The 27,569-nt window shown below is 45.9% G+C and overlaps 1 protein-coding gene across 2 annotated transcripts in view; it reads left to right on the top strand.

Annotated features, from left to right (window-relative positions):
• Window positions 1–27,569, top strand: part of LOC307222064 (kazrin-like) — a 227,339-nt gene that overhangs the window by 147,831 nt on the left and 51,939 nt on the right. Inside the window, exon 1 of one of the 2 annotated variants that reach the window (XM_079987105.1) lies at window positions 116–324. The exons of the other annotated variant lie outside the window; for it this stretch is intronic. Within the exon in view, the coding sequence (XP_079843231.1) occupies window positions 294–324 (31 nt within the window). The 5' untranslated portion in view covers window positions 116–293. Of the gene's footprint in view, window positions 1–115; window positions 325–27,569 lie in introns of those variants that run through there. 2 annotated transcript variants of the gene reach the window in all.

The raw sequence follows: 27,569 nt of genomic DNA, 5'->3' as shown, positions 1-27,569 counted from the left end.
TTTGGTGTAGCTTAAAACCTCTGATTGGAAGGCTGAGCCAGGCAGGTGAAGTTCTTTCCCTGGGCACGCCTCCTTCCTCTCAGTGAGCTCATGCTGGCAAACTCTGCAACCTGTAACAGGGTCAGGTTCCAAGGTGCTCAGGTAGCGCAAAGGGCACTTCCTGCTTTGGTGGGGAGGAGTCAGGAGGGGAAAGAAAGAAAGAAAGAAAGAAAGAAAGAAAGAAAGAAAGAAAGAAAGAAATCTTTCAGATCTCCAGGGCCGAGTCTCCCCTTCCCCTCTCCAGACTCCGCACCATGAAGTCGGAAAGCGAGGAGAGCAAACCTGGTATGTGGGGAGAGATGTTGCTTCCACGGTTACCTGTCTGAAAATAGCTACCTCGTCTCGGGCCTCAGTCTTTTGTGGGGCTTTTGCTGAGGGCGTTTGAAGGGAGATCCCTTTTGCCGCATTCTGGGCTGGCTTTCCTTGTCCTGCGAGTGGATTTGTGTAAGTTTGTGCATTTGTTACAACAGCCTCAGGGAAACACCAGAGGCCACATGGGCAAGCTGTTGTTGTGCAGGCAAGTCTCCGTCGTCTTCTTTTTTAAAAAGCACCTTGTCAGTCGCTTTTAAACTTGCCGAGGCGCGAGAACTAGGAGCAGCCACCCAGAACGGCGCTCTCTCTCTAGGGCATGGTTCATTTTTTTCCCTTCCGTGTGCAGGGAAGGGGAATCGGAGCCAGCACTGAGCCTCTGAAATGATAGCCTTCAGGGAGGTGTGGTTGCAACGCTACTAACAGGGCACCCGAGCCCCAAACAGTGACGGACTTGTTGGATATAGTGCCTTGTTCGAAGGCTGGGAGTTTGACAGGCTGGGAGTGGCAGGTGGGCCCTCGGTGCATGAGATAATTCTTAACGTGATCTGTGGTTGCTAGGAGCCCATTGGCACCTTGGGTTTTAATTAGGACCGCCCTTCCGGGTTGCCTCATTGCCAGGTGTCTTGGGTCGGGGGCCTTCGGCACATGGGTTTGGAGAACAGCTGTCAGGAAAGGTGTGCTGCACCTGAGGGTGTGTAGCTGTGTGTGTGCTGTGGCTTGCGTGTTCTTCTTGTGCTCACGCCGACGAGGAAATTGCAGGAAAGCAGCAAAAAGAACAGGCCAGGGGGGATGTGTAGGTGATGTCAGAGGGTGGGGTCCCTTGAGCCAAATCAGCTGCAGCCTCCCTGGAACCCACACAGTATTTCCTGGCATTAATATAGGTAGCCATATATGTGATGTCCTGCAGGTGTTGGACTCCAACTCCCATCAGCCCCTGCCAGCATAGCTAGTGCTCGGGCATGATGGGAGTTGTTGCTGCTGCTGCAGGCATCCGCCTGTCTTGAGAGACAACGGAGTATACTTCTGGGGGTGAAGTCAAACTGCTGTTTTAGCCAGTGGCGTAGCGTGGGGGGTGCAGGGGGTGCCGGCCGCACCGGGCGCAACATCTGGGGGTTAGGGTTAGGGATAGGGTTAGAGGGTGCAAATCCAGGGTTAGGGGGCGCAAATTACTTGCCTTGCCCCGGGTGCTGACAACCCACGCTACGCCACTGGTTTTAGCAGCACTGAAGTGACCTGGGCAGTATGTATGGAGGTCCTGGGCTGCCCAGATGACAAGCCTTGCTGATGTGGTCCAAAGGAAAGCAGAGCAATACATTTGGCACCAGCTTGGCTTCAGGAGATGCCAGAAGGAGGCATACAAGGAGCCACCCAACTGCCTTAGGGACTCCACTCCGGATTTGTGTATGGTTTACTCCTTAGCCTTTTCTTCTCCCAAAAATATTTTGCAATGCAGCAGAGATTTAGGATCAGAGCTTTCTTTCTCCTAGATGGGCTACCTTCCCAGCTTGATGAGTCCCATCTGTCTCTCACTTCCCTCTACAGCATGTACAGAAACCACCTTCTTGGCTGTTGGGCCCACTATTGGTCTCATCCGCTCAATGCCTGCCTTTGCATGCAGGAGAAGTCCCTAACTCACCAAGAGTTTGGGACCCATTTGCTACCCTCACCTGGTTTAGCTGGCTGGTCAAAGCTGTTCCCAGGGTGTGGCTGCTGTCACCTGCTGACAGCTTCTAGGAGCCCCAGGTGAGAGCTGAGTGCATGGTGGAGACCAAAGGTGGGTAAACTACCCCAGAAGCAGCATGATGCCCAACAACATCTTGAGGGCACCATGTTGGCTACCACTGATCTAGCCCCACCCCTGTGTGATCCTGAAGGATGACAGGCAGAGTCTCTAGCTCAATATCTCTCCAGAGTTGAGAAGGCAAATATCCCATGTACGTAGCTCAGTGACAAAGAATCTCAGTCCAGTATATCTGAAGGAGTGTCTCCACCTCCATTATTCAGCCTGGACACTGAGGTCTGGCACTGAGAGCCTTCTGGTGGTTTCCTCACTGCGAGAAGCCAAGTTACAAGGAACCAGGCAGAGGGCCTTCTCAGTAGTGGCACTCGCCCTGTGGAACACCGTCCCACCAGATGTCAAGGAAAGAAATAACTATCTGACTTTTAGAAGACATCTGAAAGCAGCCCTGTTTAGGGAAGCTTTTAATGTTTGATGCATTACTGTATTTTAATATTTTGTTGGAAGCCATCCAGAGTGGCTGGGAATGCCCAGCCAGATGGGTGGGGTATAAATAATAATAATATATTATTATTATTATTATTATTATTATTATTATTATTATTATTATTTGCATCCAGGTTCAATCTCCAGGAAGAGCTGGGAATGTCCCCAGCCTCAAACCCAACAGCGCAGTTGCCAGCCAGTGTTGACAATACTGGGCTAGATGGACCAATGACTCAGTTGTAGGCAGATTCCCATTCTTCTCTATCTGCAGAAGTGCGAGAGATTTGTGGCCTTTGCTGTGTGCCCACATGAGAATTCAATGAGAGTGGTGGTGGGGTGCTTATATGAATGGATGTGTACCATTCACCATCATAACAAGCCATGTGGCCGATGGACAACATGCTTTCTTCCCCCCAGATGTCACTCAAGGCAGGAGAGTTAAAAGTAGCATGTGACTTTCTCTTTCGTCTAAGGCAGGGGTGGGTACCTATGTTTCTCCAGGCGTTGCTGGAATCTATCCCATCATCCCTGGCCATTATCCCTTCTGGCTGGGATCGATGGAGTCATCTGGAGAGCTACAGCTTCCCTATACCTGATCTATGTCCTGAAATCACTGATACAATACTTAGGAAGGAGAGAGAGAAATTCCTTGCTGAGATCTGAGGAGCAACGACTGGAACCTGGACCAGCATTTGAGTTGCACAGAACCTTAACGATTGGTCTATATAAGAAGTGTTTTGCAGCCCTGAGTTTGTTCGTCCTCTCAAGAGCTTTGTGAATAGTCCCATTTTACAGGTGGAGAAACAGAGACTGAGAACCAATGACTTGCTCCAGGTTACCCAGCACTGTCCCCTTAGCTGTCCTGGCAAAACTTGCAAGCGCCTGATCTCCGCCGCCCCAACACTGAGAGCAAAGTGCAGCTATTTTGAACCACTTAGGAAAGTAACATTGCTGCCTAGACATATACTAAGTGAGGCCATTGGTCCATTGATCACAGTATTGTCTACACATTCAAATGTGCCACCCAGTCTGAGCCCATGTAGCTGAAACAATGGCAGACTCCTTCCCTCTTTTTTCCCCCTGCCTCAATTTCCCTATTTTTGTTCTTTCCTCACCTGTTGAGTTTTAAATTGTAAGCTGCTTGGGGGAAGGACTTGTCCTCCTATAAAGATGTACACAGAGGGACCTTTATAGATAAGAAGTAAATGCAGCATTGCAGAAAGTGAAACGGGCAGCCTAAACCCTGCTGGTCTCAAGTGGTGCAAAGGCTTTGGCTCTGTTTTCCTCACCCGCAATAGAATCATAGATTTGCACAGTTGGAAGGAATCCCAAGGGTCATCTAGTCCAACTAAGAGGCCCCCAATTTTTGAGCTTGCAGAGACGGGTGGTGATGTAGGCTCAGTGCTTTTGCACATCCATCTGTAAGATCACTTGCAATGTGAAATCATGAGGACTAGGTGGTTATAATTCTGTAAATACTGAGCCACAGATCCAAAGACTGGGAAATGGATAAACTTTTCAAAGTTCTTTGGAAACTTTTGCCTGGCTCTCATTCTGCACAGAAATAAAAAACTCCAATTATACACCAATTAAAAACAACCCCTAAAGCAAACTACCCTTTCTAAATTATGGAAGTTGTTGTTTTTTTTTAATCTCTTCCCTGTGTGGTCTGCATATTGTTATATCAAAGTATTCCCCCTCCCGCCTCCCCAATCTCCAGCCTGAATCCTCAGCTGAAGTTACAATTTAACTTTTGGGTAGTGGACTTTGTCCTTGTATGGAAGGAACCCTACAAACACACCCATTAACTGGAAGAGATTGGGAACACTGGTCCTAAACCAACCCACCCACTTACTGAAGTTAACAAACCTAAGTTAGTTGTGTCCATTAACTTCAGCAGGTCTACTATGAGTAGGAATAGCATTAGCCAAGACCCCATGGAATTTGGCTGACTGCCCAGACAAGGGTTTCCCAAACTTGAGTCTCCAGCTGGTTTTTTTTGGACTACAAGTCCCATCATCCCTAGGTAGCAGGACCAGTGGTCAGGGATGATGGGAATTGTAGTCCAAAAAACAGCTGGAGGCCCAAGTTTGGGAAGCCCTGCCCTAGGCAGTGAAGCTGTTTGGAGGCGTTAAAAACAAACAAACCTAGCACTTCATCCAAACATTCCCATTTAAATTTTCTCTTATCTATATTATTATTCTTAACATCATTATCATTATTACTTACTACGTTTGTCACTTTTAACCAGAAAAAAAAGTTTTGAAGTCATTTATTTATTTCTTATGTATTTATTCATTATTGAGTTCAATGAGACTTGCTCCCACATTCAGTGTGTATATGGCTAAACACCGGCCCTTCAGATTTTATTGGACTCCAACTCCCATCATCCCTGACCATTGGCCATGCAAGCTGGTGAATGGTGGGAGTTTAGAGTCCAGCAACATGAGGCAGGCACTGGTTCACCACCCCTGTTGTGTGAAGGATTGCACCTTAGCCCCCACCCAGTAAAAGGTAAAGGGACCACGGACCATTAGGTCCAGTCGCGGACGACTCTGGGGTCGCGGCACTCATCTCACTTTATTGGCTGAGGGAGCCGGTGTGCAGCTTCCGGGTCATGTGGCCAGCATGACTAAGCCGCTTCTGGCACGGAAACGCTGTTTACCTTCCCGCCGGAGCAGTACCTATTTATCTACTTGCACTTTGACGTCCTTTTGAACTGCTAGGTTGGCAGGAGCAGGGACCGAGCAACGGGAGCTTACTCCATCCCGGGGATTCGAACCACCAACCTTCTGATCGGCAAGTAGTAGTAGCTCCAAATTTTGGAGAGAATTTTGTTTAGATGCCCTCCCTGAGTAGACCAACCTCCTTTTTCACTCCCATCAACACTCTCTGCAGACACATCATACATTTGAAGTACTCTTACATCACTCTAACAGTCATGAAGCATTCTGGGAACTGTAGTTTGGTAAGGGTCAGAGAATTATATCTCTGGAAGGCCAACGCTCTGACAAACTACAGTTCCCTGGATTCCCTGTGGCTGTGAAAGTGGTATAAAAGTACTTTAAATGTATGGTGTATGGCTGTGACAGGTGCTGTTTTTCTAATACTAAAAAAGAGGTGCCAGAACTCACCAAGAACGCCTCCCTTGTTCTCACATAATGGCAATGGCAGCCACCTGAAAGGTGCCAGAAATGAGTTCCAGCTGGAAAAAACACCCCTGGGTGTAAGACACTTGTTTGCCAGGCTCCTTCCAACTCTTAAGATGCTCTGATTCCTATGCCCACTTACCTGGGAGTCTGCTATATCCACATCCATACAACTCAGTGGACTTACTTCCACATCCATACAACTCAGTGGACTTACTTCTGAGTAGAGAAGAGCACATCACTCTTTGAAACTGGGACTGCACTCCTCTTGACATAAACGCTTTCCTGTACTCAATATTTGGGGCGTCTTTGTGAATATTTTTAAATAATATTTATTACTTTTAAACCTTACAAAAAAAAGAAGAAAAGAAGAAGAAAAGAAAAAAGAAAAAAGACAAAAGAAATACAATACAATACAATATATAAACAATGCACAACACAACATTAACACATTAAACTAAACATAAAAAAATTAAAAAACATATATCATACCGTTTCAATGCCCTATCTTTCATTCCCTCGTTTCATCGACCTCCTCTCACCTCCCTTTTTGTATTCCACTTCTATTAATTATTTCAGCAATTCCTTTCCCTTTCTCTATTTTCTGTCATGTGATTATCTTAACTTATTTTAACCTTATCTTCCATTAATACCATAATACTTATTTATACTTAACTCCTTATAACATTTCTACTAAAGCCATATAATTTCATTCCAACATTTTTCTAACACTCATTAATTTTACAATATTTCTATAAATAAACTTTAAACTTTTTCCAATCTTCTTCCACCGTCTCTTCTCCCTGGTCTCGGATTCTGCCAGTCCTTTCCGTCTATTCCATATGGTCCATCAACCTGGTGATCTTCTGTCCGAGGCTCTTAACTCTTTTCCAAGTCCCTTCTGCAAATCTTCTTCATATTTATACATGCACTTTACTTTGTCTTCTGTTGATCTTGTTCTTAACTTCCTTCCTTTGATGCTGAGGAGTAGATCTCGGGGAGGCTCCAACCTAGCAATGTTTTTATTCCTTCTCGACAGGTCAGCCAAATCTCCGTAGTTAGCACTATAGTCCAAAAGTCCTGAAACAATTCCTGAATAGTTTCTGTATAGATGTTCACTTTTTGTCCCAAATCAGTCACTTTTTGTCCCAAATTGTCAATTTTGATAGTCATCACATCCATCTTCTTCTGAAGCTGTTCCAATGAAGCACTTATCTTGCATAATGCAATCACTAAGGCTTCTTCTGTCAACATTCTTACCAATCCAAGGTCAATCCCTGGTTCTCACAGTTTTTTATCTCTGCAGCTGGTAATCCCCCCAGCTCCACTTCTGTAACAGTTTCAAAGGCTCCCTCTAGAGGGAAACAATTTCTATTTGTATCAATCCTTTTAAACACAGTTCAAGCAACAAAATTAGTTTCAATTTTTGGTTACTTTTACTCCTTTTTAAATGCAGAAGGAGACAATGGAAACAATATATTTCTCTTATTTGCTATCTGTCCACATACGTTTTATTCACAGTCAATGAACTTTCCCAAAACGTCAGTCTTACTAGCAGCCCGTTTCCAGTGGTAATTTATCTTTCTTCGCTCTCTCTCCTGCAGGCTTACACAATCCAAAATTTCCCCCCTCTTCTCCTGCTTCCAAGGGGGGGTTTAATGATTTTAACCGATGGAGGTTTAATCCTTTACAGAAGACTTTCCAAGACTTTAGCTTGCAGCCTCTTTGATTCAGTCTATTTACAAAAGGTGGGGCGTCTTTGTGAATAGACATGCATGCAGCTTCCACTGCGTACCATTCCACTGGCTGTTTGCTTTCGAAGAAGGGGTGATACACCTGTTGTAACAACAGGTCAAATTACAGCCCTCCTTCTTTTAACTTTCGATTAGTTACAAACATGGGGCATGGTTTGCATTGTCATTTTCCTCCTCAACCCCCTGGGATTGATTAGTTAGAGGTGGGCAGACCGAGAAATTGGGGAGAAGGGGGCTGCCTGATGCTTGGTGTGCCAAAAGAGTCTAAGCTGGCTGAGCAACGCTCAGCTTTGGATGAATAGCTTGGTAGATATAGCTTTGCCTCTGGTTATAGCAGGTCAGTTATCTTGTGCTGACCTCTTTGGATAAGTGGGCCATTTGTAGTGTCTTTTTCTTTCTGCTGCAAATCTGTCATCTGTTTAAAAGCTACGGGTGAATGCTGCCAGTGTTTCACTGCTTGGAAACTTAAGAAGAGTCACATCTCAGTGGTAGAACATCTGGTTTACATGAAGAAGGCCCCAGGTTCAGTTCCCCAAATCTCCAGGAGATCCTACCTGAAACCATGGAGAGCTATAGTGGTACCTCGGGTTACAGACACTTCAGGTTACGGACGCTTCAGGTTACAGACTCCGCTAACCCAGAAATAGTACCTCAGGTTAAGAACTTTGCTTCAGGATGAGAACAGAAATCGCACGGCGGCAGCAGCAGGAGGCCCCATTAGCTAAAGTGGTACCTCAGGTTAAGAACAGATTCAGGTTAAGAACACACCTCCAGAACAAATTAAGTTCTTAACCCGAGGTACCACTGTACTGCCTGTCAGTGCAGACAATAATTATCTAAATGGACCAATGGTCTGACTTGGTAGTAAGGCAGTGGTACAGGTTCCTCAGAATATAGGAGGAACCCTACTGGATCAGGCCAAAGGTCCATCTAACCAGTGGCCAACCAGAACTCAGAGGAGGCAAGAAGTCAGCTTCTCTTTTTTTGGTTGCCACCTGGCTGATGATATTCAGGGGTAGACTGTTCCTGGATATGAGGGTTGTATTGAGCTGCCATGACTAATATCTGCTATATGACTGATGTCAAGGCTTGTCCAGATCTTGAACCAGTCAATGTATATATTTCTGAGTGCATTTCCCCCCACAGTGTGCCTTTCTTAGCTTAAAACTGTACTGCGGAACTTGCGGTACAGCAAAATCCAAGAGATAATTCTGTTCTGTGTATTTATCTGGGAGATGTAAATTAGGTCATCTCCCTTAAAAATGCAGAACAAAGGAAATTCTCCATATTCCTCCATAATTGAAGCGGAGTGGGGGTATAATTGCTCCCACTTACTGATGTGGGCAGCGAGCTAGAGATATCTTCCTATACACATAAAAATGTAAGGCTGTCATCGCACAGCCCCCATTGGAAGATTTGTAGATTCAAGAGGATGGTGGCTTCATAATTGTGCAGAAGGTGGAAAGGATTCTTAGTAGTTGCAGTATGCAAGAAGAGGAAGTTACAGAAGGCTATCATAAGAGTTGTTTGTGTGCAAGAGGGGATTAGGGGGGGAGTATGGGAGGATGCATGGACAGTGGGGGTGAAGGTGAAAACAGGTGCACAGTGGGGCTGTGGAATAGAGGAGAGAAGTGGATTCAGAAATAGGTTTGGGAATGTGGATTGGGGAGGTGAAGTTCTACAGGGTAAATTTGGGGAGAGTGGCAGAGGGCTGGCTATCAGAGCAAGCATGTGTGCATTCATGTTTGTGTGTTGGCTCAGACTAAAGGAATGGGTTCTCAATGTTGAGATTATATGCATGGGATTCTCCCCCTCCCCCCACCGCCTGAATTTTTTCTCTCTTCTGAAAAAGAGAGTTGTTTCTGAGTTGTTTCTAAAAATACAAACAATCATTGCAGTACGATGCTTAAAATAATACCGGTTTACTGATGTGTGTGTGTTTTAATTTCTACTTAGTTTTAACTTGCTTTTAACTTTTTATGATTTTGTTGTTTGGTTTCATGGTTTTTATATGGTTGTAAACCGGTGTGATGTATCTTTATGGCACAGCAACAAAGAAATTATATACCGTATTTTTCTGTGTATAACACGCCCCCGTGTAGAAGACGCCCCCTATTTTGGGGGACTCCAATTTAAGAAAATGGAGGGAGGTGGCCCCATGTATAAGATGACCCCCCTGTCCCCCACTTTTAGCATTATTTTACAGTAAAAAAAACCTAGACTTTACACAGAAAGGTACTGTGTGTGTGTGTGTGTGTGTGTAAAGTAACCAGCACATAAACAGATACAACTGTGCATATGACTGTACAAAAATATTTATGTGTCCATACGTACAAAATTAGGCTGCAGAAATGTAGTACTGGATGTTGACTCTTTTACGTTATGCATAATTAGGTTGCATATAATTGTTGTTGTTTAGTCATTTAGTCGTGTCTGACCCTTCATGACCCCATGGACCAGAGCACGCCAGGCACTCCTGTCTTCCACTGCCTCCCGCAGTTTGGTCAAACTCACGCTGGTAGCTTCGAGAACACTGTCCAACCATCTCGTCCTCTGTCATCCCCTTCTCCTTGTGCCCTCCATCTTTCCCAGCATCAGGGTCTTTTCCAGGGAGTCTTCTCTTCTCATGAGTTGGTCAAAGTATTGGAGCCTCAGCTTCAGGATCTGTCCTTCCAGTGAGCACTCAGGGCTGATTTCCTTAAGAATGGAGAGTTTTGATCTTCTTGCATGCATATAATTAGTTGGGCTTTTTTTAAAAAAAGTGACAGTGCACAGGTAGCTCAGACCTAAGGAGTCACTCTGTGCAATAGGTGGTCTAATGGGGGCAAAGCTCAGTTAGGTCGGAACTGCCGGATCCTGTGTCTAAATTTGTTTAAAATGGATTCCTCCTGCATCCCTTAGTCCACCTAGTTCAGCATCTCATTCTCACAGTGGCCAGCCAGTTGCTGGTGGGAAATTCACAAGCAGTTTCTCCCCAGCAACTGATCTGGTCCACAGATCTATTTTCTGATCTGAGCCCCGGTGTGGGATTATTTGAGTAGATTATGTTCACTGCAAAACAAAACAAATCCTCAAGGATCTCTACTTATGACCTCACCACCACAAAATAAAATCCCTGCCCCATTCCCTTCTCAGCCTCCTTTGCAAAGTACTTCCTAGCCTCTCTGGTTCCTCTGAAAGATGTGCTCATTGCCTTGTTAATTACCTCCAGTTGTGTGTGTGTGTTTTGCTTCCTTGGTGCAATGCAAAGATACCTCAAGCTGTTTTCCAGCAATTAACCTTGTCATACCTTTTCAATAACAGCACTGCTTGGGAGCTGGATAGACCTGTCCGTAGCCTCCGAGTCATTTTCTTTCTCTCTTTCCTTTCTGTTCTTAATTTTCTGCTGCTGCTGCTCAGTTCTTGCCCATCCAGCATTACCTTATATTGTGTACCTTAAAATGCGTTAAAGTCCTTGGATGCTTAATTTTCCTACTACAAGTAGCAGCCATGGGGGGGGGCATAGGAAACTGCCTTGTATTGTCCATCTTGCTTCATATTGTCTACACTAACTCGCAGTGGCTCTCCGGGGATCCAGGGAAGGATCAGACCTGCAGACCCACCTGGGCCATTTGATCTAACTGTACAACAGCTTCTGCTTACTTTACAGGGAGCAGATCACATATATACAGCCGATGTTACATTCATATGGAAACGGTCGTAACTTTTTATAACACCGTGTAATTGTTCTCCAACGGAAGTCCCTGCCTTGCTGCAATTTTCATTCCCGCGTGTGAATTTACCAGCAAGCACGCTGGGTCAAAGACAAAGGGCGTGCTCTGATAAACAGTGGCCTCCTTAGGGAGATGGCACAAGTTACTAGACCACAACGAGTCTTCTTAGCCCTGCTAACCTTGTGTTAACAGTAGCAGCCCGCAGGGTGAGGCTGCGTGGCTGGCCTGCCTTCCCAATGCTGTGCATCTCTGCTGGTTACCAAGAAGGAGAAAGAGTGGAGCAAGAAGGCTGGGAACTTTGTGTGGCGTAGGCACACTGGCAGGAATGGCAGATTGGCACCAGCTCTGTGGCAAACTCCCTGCTCCTTTGCACTGCTTTGGGTAACTGGCAGCGCTGTGCACCATTGGAGATACAGGTCAGCAGTGTAACCTGTGATCATCTCCTCTCTGAGTAAATCTCCAGGAATGTCCCTTTTCTGGTATCCTGGTCAGTGATGACAGTCTTGAGCTAGCTGGACCAATATTCTGACTTCCTTTGTTTGGAATCCAGGGCCTCTCTTGTTTGGATCTGTTCTCTGACGCGTGCTTCTCTCTCTCTCTCTCTCTCTCTCTCTCTCTCTCTCTCTCTCTCCCAAATGTACTTGGCTGTCATATAAAGTAACAACTTCAACAGAACGGAGAAACTGCCTTAATCATTGCCTCTGAAGTTTTCAATTAGGTCGTAAAGTGTTGCATTTCCATCTCTTCATCCCACTTTTTTTTATATCTACTTTTTTTCTTTTTCTTTCTGCAAATCGCTCAGCAACAGAATCTCAGTCTTCTGTAAACATCAAGCTCTGCATCCTGGCAAATTGCTTGCAGATGTAAAGGAGGGGTTTTTTTGGGGTGGGGGGGTTACTTGACAGTGTCTTTTACAGCTTTTATGGGTTTCCAAATGGAAAGTAAAAAAAGATGGTGACCTTTAGCCTAATGAAATGATAATAGATCAACATGCACACACAAACTGCTTTCTGTAGCTGCTGGTTTGCATATTTAACGGGGGGGGGGGGGGCTTGGCCTTCAAATGCCTTCCCTGGTTGCCAGTTTAGGGACCAAGAAATGAGAAGGCAATGTTGCTTCTTTCAGCAGAGGGAATCTGATGCCTTCTCTCAAGGGAGGACATTGGTTTCACCCAAAGCTGCCCTCGGCACTCAAAGTCTTTCATGTATTGCAATTGTGGGTGATGTAGCCTCTTGACAGTGATTGGCTGAGCTGGCGTGGTGGCACCCAGTATTCACAAGCATTCCAACTGCTCCGGGGAGGGGAAAACATCTGGCATGTTCTATAAGTAACAATTCTTTCAATGGCTACTTGCCATGATGGCAGTGCTCTGTCTCCACAGTCGGAGGCAGTAATGCTTTTCTGAATGGAGTTACTGGAAACTTCAGGAAAGGAGGGTGTCCTTGTGCTTGGGTCCTGCTTGTGGACTTGGGGCATCTGGGGTGGCCACTGTGAAAAAAGGACCAGATTAGGGTTACCAGACATCCCCTGGGACAGCCCCCGGATTTGCAAATCTGACATATTGCGTCCCCGGAATGTCCCCAGATTTGCAACTCTGTCCCCAGGAAACGTGGCAGCGGCAGCCTCAGCAGCCCGGAGCCAGCCTGGTAGTGCAGTTGGCTCTGGCTGGCTTCAGGAGCTGCTTGCTGCCGTGGCGCCCACCATTATTCATCACCGGAAGTCCCCGTATGATGTGTTGAGCAGAAGACACATCATATGGGGACTTCCGGGAGGCAAACTGACAGGCGCCATGGCAGCAAGCAGCAAGCAGCTCCTGAAGCCAGCCAGAGCCAACTGCGTTACCAGGCTGGCTCCGGGCTGCAGACTGCCGCTGCCACTGCTGAAGGGGAACCGGGGATGTCCGGCAGTACAGATCTCCTGCCCCCTTTATTTTGACTGATTGGGGGAAGCTCAGGAGTTGCGGGCGGGTGGCCATTGCCCAGTTTTTTAAAAATTCTGTGCATTTATGTTTCACAGGGTGCAAAAGAAGGGCTTTGCACCTTTATACAATATGCATGTGTGCTTGGGCCCAGGATTTTTTGCCTCACCATCCCCACTCCTGACTCCCTGTTGCTACTCAGTTTCAAAAAAAAAAAAGTGTCCCCGGATTCATTGAAAAAAATCTGGTTACCATAGACTAGATGGGCCATTGGCCTGATCCAGCAAGCTCTTTTTGTATGTTCCTGATGTCTGAAGTCCAACTTCTGTGAGGAAATGGAAGGTCGTTGGGCTGGTGTGAGAGGTCGGTATCATCAGGCACATACCATTCCCTCAGTGTGTGTGTGTGTGTGTGTTGGGAACTGTCCATCCCTGGAGAGGCTTGTCTACAATTGCTATCTGCCCTACTTTTGCAGAGGGTAGCCCTCTGTTTGAAAGCAGCATCTATATGTCCAGTCCAGTGTGAAGATAAAGGACCATCATTTCAAAGGGAGGAATGGGAGAGAGCGAGCCCCTGATCGCATTCCCCCACCCATCATCTGAGGCTGTCTCCAGCCCATGGTGTCTGGAAGGATGAGAGAGAGAGAGAGCTGTCCCACCCATGAGGCAGAGGGAAGCAGCCATCTCAGGTAGCGGAAGCACAAGAGAGGTAGCACCCCTCTCGCCCTGTCACTTCAGCCGCTGATGGAACACCCCCCCCCCCTTTCTCTGGGTGTGTCCCGTTATGCAGCATTTTCACCCCTGGGGCAGAGAAGATGAGCAGCAAGGCCTTGCAGAATGCCCCCCCCCTCTCACAGGGGATGGCCCATTCTTGTCTCGCCTCAGGTGGCAAAACAGGACAGGCCACCGTTGGAGAAAGAAGAATGCCTCTGGTTTTAATCCCAGAAAGGAACTTGTTTCTCATCCTCTTAATGGTGATTGCGACAACAGGCCCTTTGAAGGAAGGGAGTGAAGTGTAGCTGTTTCTGGAATGCATCTCTGTTGGCAGTATGAAGTCAGAGTACGGGGACAGATGATGATTTACTAAAGCTGGCTGGCGCGAGTGTTTACCTGGCTGCTCACGTTGACCTTGAGTCACTATAGCCAGTAACATATTTCAGCAAAGATAAGCTGTGCATCTGACAAACAGGCAAGAGAGGGGGGCATGTTCAAAGTAGGCAGTTGGCTCATTCTGTTCTGGGTGGTTCATATTATTATTATTATTATTATTATTATTATCATTATTTTACTAATACTACATAATGTATATTCTACCTTTCCTTCAGGCATAAATGGTTCTATCCCTCCCTGTATGGGTGCTTTTTGTCAATATCTGAGCCTTTATTTCTTGCGCAGATCGTTGAATCAGTGTTTTATCCTCTTACGGTGTTTATCTTTCTCCTTTATTATCGTTGTTACATTTTTATATATTTTTATGCAATCCTGTTCCTTTATAAAATGAGCCCGGAAGTATGGCTGAGGAACCAAGAGGAAGGAAAGTCTGTTGTCTCTTGTCCTCTTGTTCAGCTGTGACTCAGAGGGGAGGCGGGGGCTGTGATTTCTCTGCTAAAACAAGCTTTTGACAGATAAGTGAAACCCCCAAAGCAGAGGATGAGGGGGAAATGTGGGGAGGGTAGCAACTGAAACCATTGATGGGGTGGGGGCATCGTTTTTGATCAATGAATCCTGACCCAGCCACAATCTATTGAAGCCTGAATTATTCCTGCCACCTGTCTTCTTTCACAATCTCGACAAGCTCTGTGATGGAGAGCAATATCTTGAGAGCAGCATCTTCCAGTTCTGTGCAGGAAATATCTTTTTTTGTTGTTGTTACTCTTTCCCATCATTTAATGAGAAAATAAATTGCATTTGAAAATTATCAAAAAAAGGGGGAGATGAAATGTTGATGAAATATTTCATGGGTGGGGTATGGAAAATACCTCCAGCTTCTTTGCTGCATTGATCAGGAGATGAGCAGGGCTGTGAGTCTGTCTTGCGTTTGTGTGTATGCATATGCGTGAGCACTTGTGCATATGTTTGTCTGCCTGCATGTGTGTATGAGAGAGAGGAGGTGTTTAGGCCTCACCCACTTTCTTGCCAGAGCATTTGCCACCCTGGAACATTTGCTGCAAAACACTGAGGAGCTAAGAAGTTCCACCGCCTTTGGTCTTTGGTCTGTGCTCACCACAATCTGCACTGCTTCCGTTCCTCTGCAGTTCAGCTTCCACAGATACCTATGTTCTTCCTCTTGTTATTTGCTATGGCTGAAACTAATATGCAGTTAATGTCAGTGCATTTCCATGAAAGGAAAATGCCAGAACAATGCAGAAAACAGCAGAATTAATTACACAATGTTTGCAAAGGGTTGTTTTTTTAAAAAATAAAAAAGTAACCATAGTGAAGGGACGCGGGTGGTGCTGTGGGTTAAACCACAGAGCCTAGGACTTGCCGATCAGAAGGTCGGTGGTTCGAATCCCCACGACGGGGTGAGCTCCCGTTGCTCGGTCCCTGCTCCTGCCAACCTAGCAGTTTGAAAGCACATCAAATTGCAAGTAGATAAATAGGTACCACTCCGGCGGGAAGGTAAACGGTGTTTCCGTGCGCTGCTCCGAGACCTGGGAGAAGAACTGGTGGAGGAGGACTGGAAGAAATTTAAGGACTATCTACAAAAATATTGTAAATTGTACGAGTGTTAAGAAGGATGTAAGATTAGTAATAACATGGCTCCAACAAACTAGTTATAAGGAATAAAAATCTAAACGCGATTGAAAGAAAAGACAAATTTTGGATAAATAGTATGTTATAATTAAGTTTTCAAAAGAGTGATTTAAATTCTAAAATTTGAGATTTAATATTGGAAAATTACATTATATGAATCGAAACAAGTTAATAATTTGCTAGCAAGATTTATGAGTTTAGAATGCAGGAACAAGAGATGTGAGGAAGTCCAAAGATGAGAATGAAATGTGGATATTGGAAAATACTATGTTATTATCTATGTCTTTTATGGTTTAAACAAAAATTTAATAAATATCATTATAAAAAAAACAAAAAAACAGATAGTCTAAACTAATGCCTAAGCAAAACAATCACAGCCTGTAATCAATAAAGTTGTGGCCAAAATTATGCCAAACCTCAAACTAAAACAAAAAAAAAAAAAAATTGCAAGTAGATAAATAGGTACAGCTCCGGCGGGAAGGTAAATGGTGTTTCCGTGCGCTGCTCTGGTTCGCCAGAAGCGGCTTAGTCATGCTGGCCACATGACCCGGAAGCTGTATGCCGGCTCCCTCGGCCAATAAAGCGAGATGAATGCCACAACCCCAGAGTCGGTCATGACTGGACCTAATGGTCAGGGGTCCCTTTACCTTTACTTAACCATAGTGAACTCTGCTCATCTTTGCTTGCACAGTTTCTGTTCCTGACCTTGGATGAATGTACAAATTGTGGCAATTTCTTCTCCCATTTCCCTTTCTGATGGTAAACTCTGGCATCCCTGGCCTGCTCCAACTAGTGTTACGGTTTTGTGTTATGGTTGTGAGCTGTTGCAGCAACTCTCCCTAGATTCAAACTCGGGGTCGTTGGCATGCAGAGCCTGTAATTCCATCTTCCGTGCTCCATGGCTGGGGAGGAGAGAGATGTAGAAGGGGGCACGATGCCAACAGCCTCCTCTGACCTGGAGATGGGCCGGAGTGCCTCCGTCTATGCAGAACCATCTGCCCCTGGCATAAGGGGGCTTGTGGTGTTTTCAGCATCATCCTTCCAACATGCTGAAAGTGAGTCCCTTCCCACCACGGCAGGGCACACTTTGCCCTGCCTGGCAGGGGATTTCTAAGAGGCCGCCGATGCCTGGCAGTTCTTCTGTATCCGTAGCGTGGGAAAATGTGCAAACGTTCTGCTTCCCCTCCCTCTGCGACTTGGCACGGATTCCAGGATCAGCTTCCAGATGAGAGCTCCGATTGCAGCGTGTTTGGATTTGAAAGATGGTTGCTGCTGGTGAAGCTTTCATCTGAAAGCGGGGGGGGGGGGGGAAGAAACCCACAGCAACGCACACAAATCCCAGATTGCTGGAAAGTTTCGGGAGCCAATCTCTCCACCCAAGCATGTAACATTTGACTGGCAGGCTTTACGGCTGGCATACTGGTGCATCGGTCACTGGCTGAGCACGGATGGTGTCTTTAGTTGGCGAGGACCTTGTTGGGTGTTAGTCAGGTCCCAACCCTCCACACCCCCACACCCCCTCTGAAGCGCAGAGGTTCCTCATGAGAGACGTTTTTATTGCATTTTTCAAAAAAACCAAAAAGTACATCCTTCCCAGCCTTCATAAGCAAAATATTTGAAGAATGCGAAGGAGGTGTTTATTATTTCTTGGTGCAGCTGTGGCTGGAGAAGGGGAAAGAACCACAGAGGTCCCTTCCTATCGGCGGTGTTGCTTGAGTGCATGCTGCCCGGGGCAGGCACATGCGTGGCAAAGGGGTGTGCATGCACCCAGAGGGTGAAGGAGCCTGCCATGGCGCCTCAGCCCTCACTGTCAACACCACCAAAACAGTTCCACTGCATGTTGGAGCCAAGCAGGGCCACGCTGCACTGGGAGTGCCTGTGGGGGATGCCTGCTTCCTGCCACCTCAAAAATCTGTGCCTGGGCCAAGGGCCCTCTGGCACCCCAATGCTATGCCCCTGCTTCCTATTATAGAGAGGCAGCGGTGGTGCAGTGGTTAGAGTAGGCATAGGCAAACTCGGCCCTCCAGAGATTTGGGGACTACAATTCCCATCATCCCTGAGCACTGGTCCTGCTAGCTCGGGATCATGGGACTTGTAGTTCCAAAACATCTGGAGGGCCGAGTTTGCCTATGCCTGGGTTAGAGTGTCAGACTTGGACCTGGGTCATCTTGCCAAATGCCCTGCAGTGCAGGAATCAAAGACTTGCTTCAAAAAACTATGAAAGCTCAGGCTCTTGCACTCCTGTTCAGAGGCCAGTGAAAACCTTCTCAGGTGCTGGGTTGGTGATTCCTACCCGAAGAGACCATCCTCCATTGATTTTAAATGGAGAGCAGGAGAAATGAAGAATGCAAAGAATGCAGCGAAATGAAATATTAGAATTCAGCCATGGCAATTCATTCTTTGTCATCATGTTTCATAGGGATCCTCTCAGTTAATGATGTAGATTAATAACTTTTGGGGAAACTTTGGCTGCAGAGGGGCCAAATTCTGCACATACCTATACATTTGCCTCTGTCCAGTGAACATCTTTCTGGCTTCCAGGCTTGTAGTTTTTGGCTGAAATGCAGGCCGGGAAGGTCTGTTTGTGCTTACATCTTGTTAAAATTTAATCCGTTCAGTTTTCAATCTTTGGTCCACAGAACTTCAAAGAGGTGATCAAATCTCTGTGGCTGTTAAAAAGACAAAAATAGAAGCAGCCTTGAAAAAGCTTGGGTAACCCAACAGCCCTTATTTTCTGAAAACTTAAAAAAAAATATCTTAAAAGAGCCCCAAGTTTATGTTATGCATGGGAAAGGAGGACTGACAAATGTTTATAGAAATTTGTTTTATTTTAAAGGGGATTAGGACAAAGGCCTTGGGTTGGGCAGCTCTGAGTCCTGATCCATCACTCAGCCGGAACGGCAACCCAGTCCCTATGTGTGTTTTCTCAGAATTACATCCCATAGAGATCCAAGGTGGCGAAACCTGACTTGCCAGTACAGTGGTACCTCAGGTTACACATGCTTCAAGTTACATACGCTTCAGGTTACAGACTCCGTTAACCCAGGAATAGTACCTCAGCTTAAGAACTTTGCTTCAGGATGAGAACAGAAATCGTGCTTCGGCGGTGCAGCGGCAGCAGGAGGCCCCATTAGCTAAAGTGGTGCTTCAGGTTAAGAACAGCTTCATGTTAAGTAAGGACCTCCAGAACGAATTAAGTACTTAACCTGAGGTACCACTGTAGTACATGTGAAAAGGATCTAGGGGTCTTAGTAGACCACAAGCTTAACAGTGATGCAGCTGCGAAAGAAAGAGAGAAAGAGAGAAAGAGAGAAAGAGAGAAAGAGAGAGAGAGAGAGAGAGAGAGAGAGAGAGAGAAAGAAAGAAAGAAAGAAAGAAAGAAAGAAAGAAGCTAATGCTGTACTGGGCTGCATCAACAGAAGCACAGTGTTCAGATCAAGGGCAGTGATAGTACCACTCTATTCTTCCTTGGTCAGACCACACCTGGAGTGGTGTGTCCCATTCTGGGTGCCACAATTTAAGAAGGATGTTGACAAGCTGGAACATTTGCAGAAGAGGGCAACCAAGCTAATACTACTACTATTACTACTACTACTACTACTAATAATAATATATAATAATAAATAATAATAATAAATTTTGTTTATACCCCGCCCTCCCCAGCCAAGACCAGGCTCAGGGCAGCTAACACTAGGTATAAAACAACTGATTAAAATACAACTTAAAAACAAGATTAAAATGCAACATAAAATGCATTAAAATAAAGGTTCTGGAAACCAAACCTTATGAGGAACAGTTGAGGAAGCTGGGGATGTTTAGCCAGGTACAGAAGAGACTGAGAGGAGCTATGATAGCCATCTTTAAATATCTCAAGGGCTGTCACATGGAGGATGTAGCAAGCCTGTTTTCTCCAGCTCTGGAGAGTAGGACCCAAACCAATGGATTCAAGATACAAGAAAGGAGATTCCAACTAAACATCAGGAAGAACTTTCTGATGGTAAGAGTTGTTCAGCAGTGAAACAGAGTCCCTCCTTCCTTGGAAGTTTTTAAGCAGAGATTGGATGGCCATCTGTCATGGGTGCTTTAATTGAGATTCCTGCATTGCACTAGATCAGTGTTTCCCAACCTTGGGCCTCCAGCTGTTTTGAACTACAATTCCCATCATCCCTGACCACTGGTCTTGCTAGCTAGGGATGATGGGAGTTGTAGTCCAAAAACAGCTGGAGGCCCAAGGTTGGGAAACACTGCACTAGATGACCCACGGGGCTCCCTTTCAACTCTACAATTTGCTTCATCTACTTGTTTTCTTGAGTCCATCCAGCTCTGATGAGACATGAGCTGAGCACCAAGAGTTTTGCTGGAATGTGGGCTGTGGCTCAGCAGTAGATCACATGCCATGCATGCAGAAAGGTCTGGGTGCAATCCCCAGTGGCATCCCTAGGGCTCAGAGAGATCCCTCCTCCAAACCCTGGACAGCTGCTGCCAGGCAGAGTCGTCATTTTTCATCACATTTGGTCAGGGCCGGATTTAGGTTTGATGAGGCCCATAGCTACTGAAGCTATTGGGGCCCTTTATATTAAGGTTACCTGATTTTTTTTCAATGACTCCGGGGACACTTTTCAACTTCAGTAGGAATGATAAGATTTTGTATGGGGACTGATTGGTAAATCCAGGGACTGTCCCTCGGAAACGGGGACATCTGGTAACCTTACTTTATATGTCCAGCTGTCCTTTGTCAATAACAAATCGTCACTATTTTTTGTGTTGAATATATGCTATATGGTAATTTATGGACCTAATAGGTATCTAAAGCCATTTGCACATGCAGAATGTTTGCACCCTATATATAGAAATGAGCAAACCAGTGATATTTTAGGGAGCAGGCTAGCAGGCAGGAGCCATTACTTACATCATAGGAGTCTACAGAACACAAAACACTGTTGCTGTGTGTAGGTTTTATTTTATTTGTTTTTTATCTTATATTTTGGAAATATGCATCCAGTTGTTTTTTCCTTTAATTATTTTGGGGGCCCCCAAGAGAGTGGGGCCCTAAGCTATACCTTGTTTAGCTTATAAGTAAATCCAGCACTGAGTTTGGTGCACTGTTTTGTCTGCTTTTTCCTCTTAACGTGTCAGGTTGTGACATGTGAACTCAGGCAGGAGGGAGAAGATAAATGTCTCTTTTGCAGTTGGGAACATAGGAAGCTGCCTTCTGCGAAGTCAGGCCTTTGGTTCATCGAGCTCAGTGTTTCCCAAACTTGGGTTTCTTTGGACTACAGTTCCCATCATCCCTGACCACTGCTCCTTCAAGCTAAGGGTGATGGGAAGTTGTGGTCCAAAAACAGCTGGAGACCCAAGTTTGGGAAGCCCTGATCTTGCTCATTGCTGCCTACACTGACTTACAGTGGATCTCCAGAGTTTCAGGCAAGAATCTCTCCAAACCTTACCTAGATATGTCCAGGAATGAATTTGAGATCTTGTGCACGCATAGTAGATGCTCTGACACTGAGGTACGGCCCTTGCCAAAATTAAAGTAATACATATAGGAGGGGCAGGTCATTAAATCCAGGGTCTAGAATTACCTAGTAGGGATGAAATTTGAGGCGTCGTCTTGCTTCGTTAATTTTTCACGAATTAGAGAGCCCATTCCTTTGTTGCAAGCTCTTTCATTCCCGCGGAGTATTTCATAAGTCTTCAATGTGCGTTTCGGAAAAAGAATTCCACCTACGTAACCAGTAAGGAAGTGGTGCAGAACCGAGGGAATGGGTTAGTTGTGTAAAGTAGTTCTCTGAAGACCAAGTGCTGGTAGCCACAAGCAGGAGAGGACTGCCACCTCCAGGCCCTCCTTGTAGGATTTCTAAAGTTAAAACCCTAATTGTGGTTTCCTCCAGCTGATTGATCCACCTTTCTCGACCCGATAGAAGCAGGAGTGAGATCTGCGCTCAGAGGGCACCGTGGCTTCAGCCATTGATTACAGTGGGGAAAACAAGAAGAAGAAGAGTTTGGATTTGATATCCCGCCTTTCACTCCCCTTCAGGAGTCTCAAAGCGGCTCTCATTCTCCTTTCCCTTCCTCCCCCACAACAAACACTCTGTGAGGTGAGTGGGGCTGAGAGACGTCAGAGAAGTGTGACTGGCCCAGGGTCACCCAGCAGCTGCATGTGGAGGAGCAGAGACACGAACCCGGTTCCCCAGATTATGTGACTACCGAACATTATGTGACTACCCAGATTATGTGACTACAGAGCATTGAAAATGTAGATTGCTTACACTTTTTAAAAAAGGACTAATTACTCTCTCTCTCTCTCTCTATATATATATAGTATTTATATATGTAGTGTATATAGATGATAGATAGATAGATAGATAGATAGATAGATAGATAGATAGATAGATAGTATTTTTCCGTGTATAACACGCCCCCAGGTATAAGATGCCCCCTATTTTGGGGGATTCAAAATTAAGAAAATGGGGGGGCGGAGATTACCCCCATGTATAAGACTACCTCCCCTCCCCCTTTTTAACATTATTTTTAAGTTAAAAAAAACCTAGTCTTATACACAGAAAAGTACAGTATATAAAAAAACTAAGTAAATTTCGGGGGGGGGGGAGTCTTTGTAATCCCACAAACACATGTGGGCTCTCTTGTGATGCTCATTTCCTTGTGGGGGGGGGGATGAGGATGCAGAATATGCGCTTTTGTAAATAATTTTGAAAAAAGGGCAAACTCAAAGTACACCCCTGGTCCAGAGCCTGTATTGCAAAGCCATGTTGTAATGATGGGATGCTAGATTATATCCTTTGAAAGTCACACTTTTCTGAATTTTGCAATGCAGTTCTCCAGTGGCAACATACATACCAAAAAAATATAATTGCATGTTAAGAGAAGAAGCGCCCATAATAATGGTACTGTTCATGAGAATTGTATACAAACATTTGAACTCATTACAGGGAAATGCATGCATGAAGTGAGACAAACACAAAAGACATATACAAATTTGTAGGACTGAGATTGGAGGCAATTTATTTAGTGGTGTAGCTTGCCTGCACTCAGCTTTTAGTCACATTTCTTCATTTGAAGTATTTCGTTTGCCACCCTCCTGCTCAGGTGTAGGATTGTGGCCTAAGTTTTTAAAATGGGTTTTCCAGTACTGAGAGACTTCTGCACACAATTGACAACCATAATTACAGGGTTAATGCCAGGGGAAAGCCATGTAGATTTTCTGCAGAGCAAATGCCTTCCTGCTCAGCTTCTAGCATGTGGTCCTGGGGAATACTTTAGCCAGGGGAAGTGAAAAATCTAATTTTAGCGCCAGAGTTCTTGTATTCCACAACCCTTTAATTTCTCATTCTTTTAAGTCCACAATCACTTGCAGCCATGGGGCATTACACTCCGCCCTGTGAGCCTGAAAGCTGGGCCGTGCTGCATTCTTTAAAATGCAGCTACTGTTCATTCTCTAGAGCTGTGTCACTCGTTTCAAATCAAATTCACGTATATTAGGGGAAGGGGGGAGGTGTTGGGGCTCTAGGCAGCAATTAATAATATGTAAGTGTGTGGATTTATAGCAAGCGTGCTGGGTTTGTGTGCATGGGGAGCAGTGGTTTTGTTAAAAAATAATAATACAATGTCATTTTTTAAAAAAGATTCTAACTTTGGAAGTGAGCCCTACATGAGCCAGTGTTGTAAACTGGTCAGAATGGTCAGATTATTCCAGGCAGAGAGGCTCAGTCCTGTGTTTCAGCTGATTTACCTCACAGGATTTTTGTAAGGATGTGGTGATGGTGGGAACTAGGTACACCTGAACTCCTGAGAGGAAGAGTTGGCTAAAAACTTAAGTAATATTAGAATAACTTAAGCTTGATCTGGACACATTAAAAAAAATGTTTCAGGGAAATGTGTTGTGAACCTCATAAAGGAAAATCACGTTGCCCAGAGACAGAACTTTACAGCGCCATATGGTGTCACAGTGTTATAACCCATTTAAAACACTTTTTTTTTTTTTTTTTTTTTACTAATATAGCTGAGTTCTTAATCATCATCCCTCACTTTGGGGAAAAAATTGAGCCTAAGGATGCAGTTCTAAATGGTGACCCACAAATTGCAACTCTGTTTCCAGGTTGCAGCACTGGGGAGAATTCGGGAGGTTTCACGGTTGCCCTTTGAGGTTTGACCCACTTGCTAGAGCTTACTTGTGGTGCTGGGTACCACACATCCCACACAATGTATGTTTATCCACCCACAAGTCACCAAAGGGAGGGCAGGAGCCGCCACCCTCACTCTCAATTTGACGTCAGATATCACCTGGTAAGCCCTACCTCATTGGCTGTGTTGTGTTGTGTTGTCACCAGCTCAGCGTCGCTTCCTGCCCTCCTTCCAGTGCTCAGAATGACCAGGAAAAAGCACATCCACCCCCAGGATGACAAATAGCTGACAGCATATAGGTCAGGGAGGACAAACAGGCTTTCAGCTCAAAGAAGTTCCCTCAAAACCACTCGGCTCAGCCTTAACAGCAGAAGTTATTTGCTGTGACGGGAACTCCACCATATCTTGAAATCGTAATGCCCTCTGTTGAAAGCTTTTGGGTAACCAATGTGGTTTACTCTTAAGCCACAGAGAATGCCGTCTTAACGGATGCCGCCTGAGGGAATTGGAAAAGGCGACAGATCCGGTGCCAAAATGCTAGGGTGGAAGTATCCTCGCCGTGGGGTACTTTCCCAACTATCGTTCCTCTCAGCGCAGCTTCTGCACGAAACCTTCTTTGTGAATCAGGCCCAGCATTTCTGCAGCCAAAAAAAAAAAAAGAGGGGAGGTAGGGTAGCCAAAACTGGTTTTAAAATCGTGAGGTTTCAAAGCACTGGAGAGTTGTTTTCTAGAACTACTAAGCTACGATTGGGGAAACACAGGCTGTGAGTCAAAATATGGCCCCCCAGTCCTCTCTCTATGGATCCTGGGACTCCCCTCCAGGAGTGGGGAGCATTTTGGGGCCAATTTGGGTGGGGCCAGAGAAACAAATGTGAATTTTATCCTTGTCAAGCAGGCTTCTTTCCATACTCAAACCAGAGGCAATAGTTGTTATCAGAGTCTGAGGGCACATCCCATTGGCAAAAAGGCACAAGGAAGGTGCAAAACAGGCCTGGTGAAAGGGTTGTGGCTGCAGAGAGTTTACAGGACCAGATAGAGAGGCCTGGAGATCTGTAATACCACCACCAACAAAGCCTGAGATACCCTAGAAGCAAAGCGCATATCGCCATCCTCTTGCTTCCAGCTGGCAGTTTTAGGTACTGCTCAGGCACCTTCTGAAATCAATGGGATTTACGTACCTATTAAGCAGGCGTGGAGTCCCCGTGGGCTTTTAAGAACTCATCCCTATAAACCCCCTTGAGGACTTGGATTCATAATAATAAAAAATGAGCGAGAACAGCAAACTGGAAGAAATGAAATCTCTAATCCATCTTCTGACCTGGCCTCCCCCTCGGCATCAAATGAAAGCAGATCCTTTAATCTCGCCACTGTCTAATTACAGCCGGGGAAAACATGCTAAGCAAAGCTGTGCCAAAGTGGCACTCTGTGCCAGGAGAGGGGGACCCACCCCGCACTGCCATCCTCTCGCAGGCATAGCCAGAAAAAACGCACCTGCCTTTGAACCGATTGCCAGGGGCCACATGCTGGGTTGTAGCCAACTATGCTTTACCCAGAGTAGACCCATTAAAATTGATTTCAGTGCTCCGAGTCGGACTAATTTTGGAAACAACCCTCTGATGCAGTGGAAAACAGGCAGGTGTCTGATTTTATCCTTGAGGTTTTAAGCGCTTGATTCTCCCACTTTGATTGCTTCACATGTTTGGAGCGTAGACAACCTGGAAGTAATGCTAACCACCCCCTTTTTCTGACCCTAAGCAGTGTCTGCTCCACATTCCCTTGTCTCCTGTATGACCAAATTACTTCTGCGCCCACAGCCTTTCATTGTTAAGTAGCTTAAAGAGATAGCCAGCTGCTGCTTCCCCACTGGTAAACACACCTTGCCATGTCTGTGTGGTGATATCCTGGGATCTTCACAAACACTCCAACTTTGGAAGGGGAAGGGCCAGTCATTAAATGTTGATCGCTGCAAGGGAAGTGGAAGCCCAGTATTTTTCTGGGATAAAACCAGCTTAATGCCAAGGGTGGGAGGGAGGTGAGGAGGAGGAGAAGGAGGAGACAGACCCAGGTAGGCAGGGGGAAATGCTCACATAGGACATGGGAACATGAAGCAGCAAGGTGGTTTTAATATTATCCGCTAGATTTTGCTCTTCCTTCAAACCAGCACCTATGGGTCTCCTCGGCAGGCAACTGTTATTATCACAGTTCAAAGGTGCTATTCAGCCAGGCAAAACCACGAATGGCCCCCAATTATTGTCCTGCACCCATGCAGTGGGCAAACGGCTTACCTGATATGTGGAATGATTCACACTTGGGGAAGTGTCATTGCAGGCCATCCCTGCCTCATCGTATTGTTGGGGATGCCAAGTGCATCAGTAGGCTGGCTGGCAGTTCCTTGCCACCAAGCCTTTAGCTGCGGATCCCCATTCCTTGGAATCATAGAGTTGGGAGGGACCCCAAGAGGCATCTAGTCCACCCCCACCCCCCGCAATGCAGGAATATGCAGCTGCCCCTTATGGGGCTCGAACCTGCAGCCTTGGTTTGTTTTTGTTTCATTATGTATTTCGTGTTCTAGTTTTGCGTTTTTATGTTGTGAACCGCCCTGGCTTCTTCGGATGAAGGGTGGTATACAAATTAAATCAACAATTAATAATAATAGCAAAGAACTCTTCCTCCTCAGTGTTCCACCCACCAACCTTCTCCAGAGTGAACCTAAGAGCCAATCCTCAGTGGCTGACTCGCCTCCTTTCACCCTGATTAGCTCCAACCAGCACAAAGGATGAGAAGACTGCTTCTCATTGGCTTAAAAGCTCCTTCATGCTGATTGGGCAGCTCCAGGGTGCTGGAGAGTGGGACCCTGCTGCAGAATTAGTAACCCCTGCCATCCTGGACTATAACCACTCCCAGCATTGGCTAAGCTGGCTGGAGCTGATGGGAGTTCAGAATTCAATTGCATCTCTGGGACCGTTTCCCCAGCCCCGCCTTTGTTGATGTGGAGCAAATGTGAGCCTGTGGACGTTTCGTGAAATTCTAGCCCATGGTGGTGGGAGGGGGGGATGTTCTGTGATGTTGTGCTGGTTGTTGCACATGATAAAAGGGAGTTCTGTATCTTGGCTGACAACCGGAGAGTCGTTTCCTCGGCAAATTCTTGGCTCGCACTTGCAGTTTGGGAAGGCTGGTGGAGCTTGCCAAGTGGAACGCGGGTTGGAACTGAGGGCGGGATGCATGTCAGGAAGTCCCTGGGGGGAGAATGTAGGCCTTTTCTTTCTTCTCCTCAAAAAGCAGCGCTCTTGCCTTGGGGTGGAAGTGCTGGATGCCGCATGCTGTGTTGGGCGAGGGCTTAGCTAAAACTGCACACCTCGCTTCGTGTGAGCATATTTCAGGGATATATATACAGCAGTACCTTGGGTTACATATGCTTTAGGTTACATACGCTTCAGGTTACAGACTCCGCTAACCCAGAAATAGTACCTGAGGTTAAGAACTTTGCTTCAGGATGAGAACAGAAATCGTGCTCCGGCGGTGCGGCGGCTGCAGGAGGCCCCATTAGCTAAAGTGGTGCTTC

Source organism: Podarcis cretensis, assembly GCF_951804945.1.
Source record: "Podarcis cretensis genome assembly, chromosome: 8".
NCBI classification, from domain to species: Eukaryota; Metazoa; Chordata; class Lepidosauria; order Squamata; family Lacertidae; genus Podarcis; species Podarcis cretensis.
The sequence above is the reverse complement of the archived record's forward strand: the minus strand, read 5'-3'. Positions and strand labels throughout refer to the sequence as shown.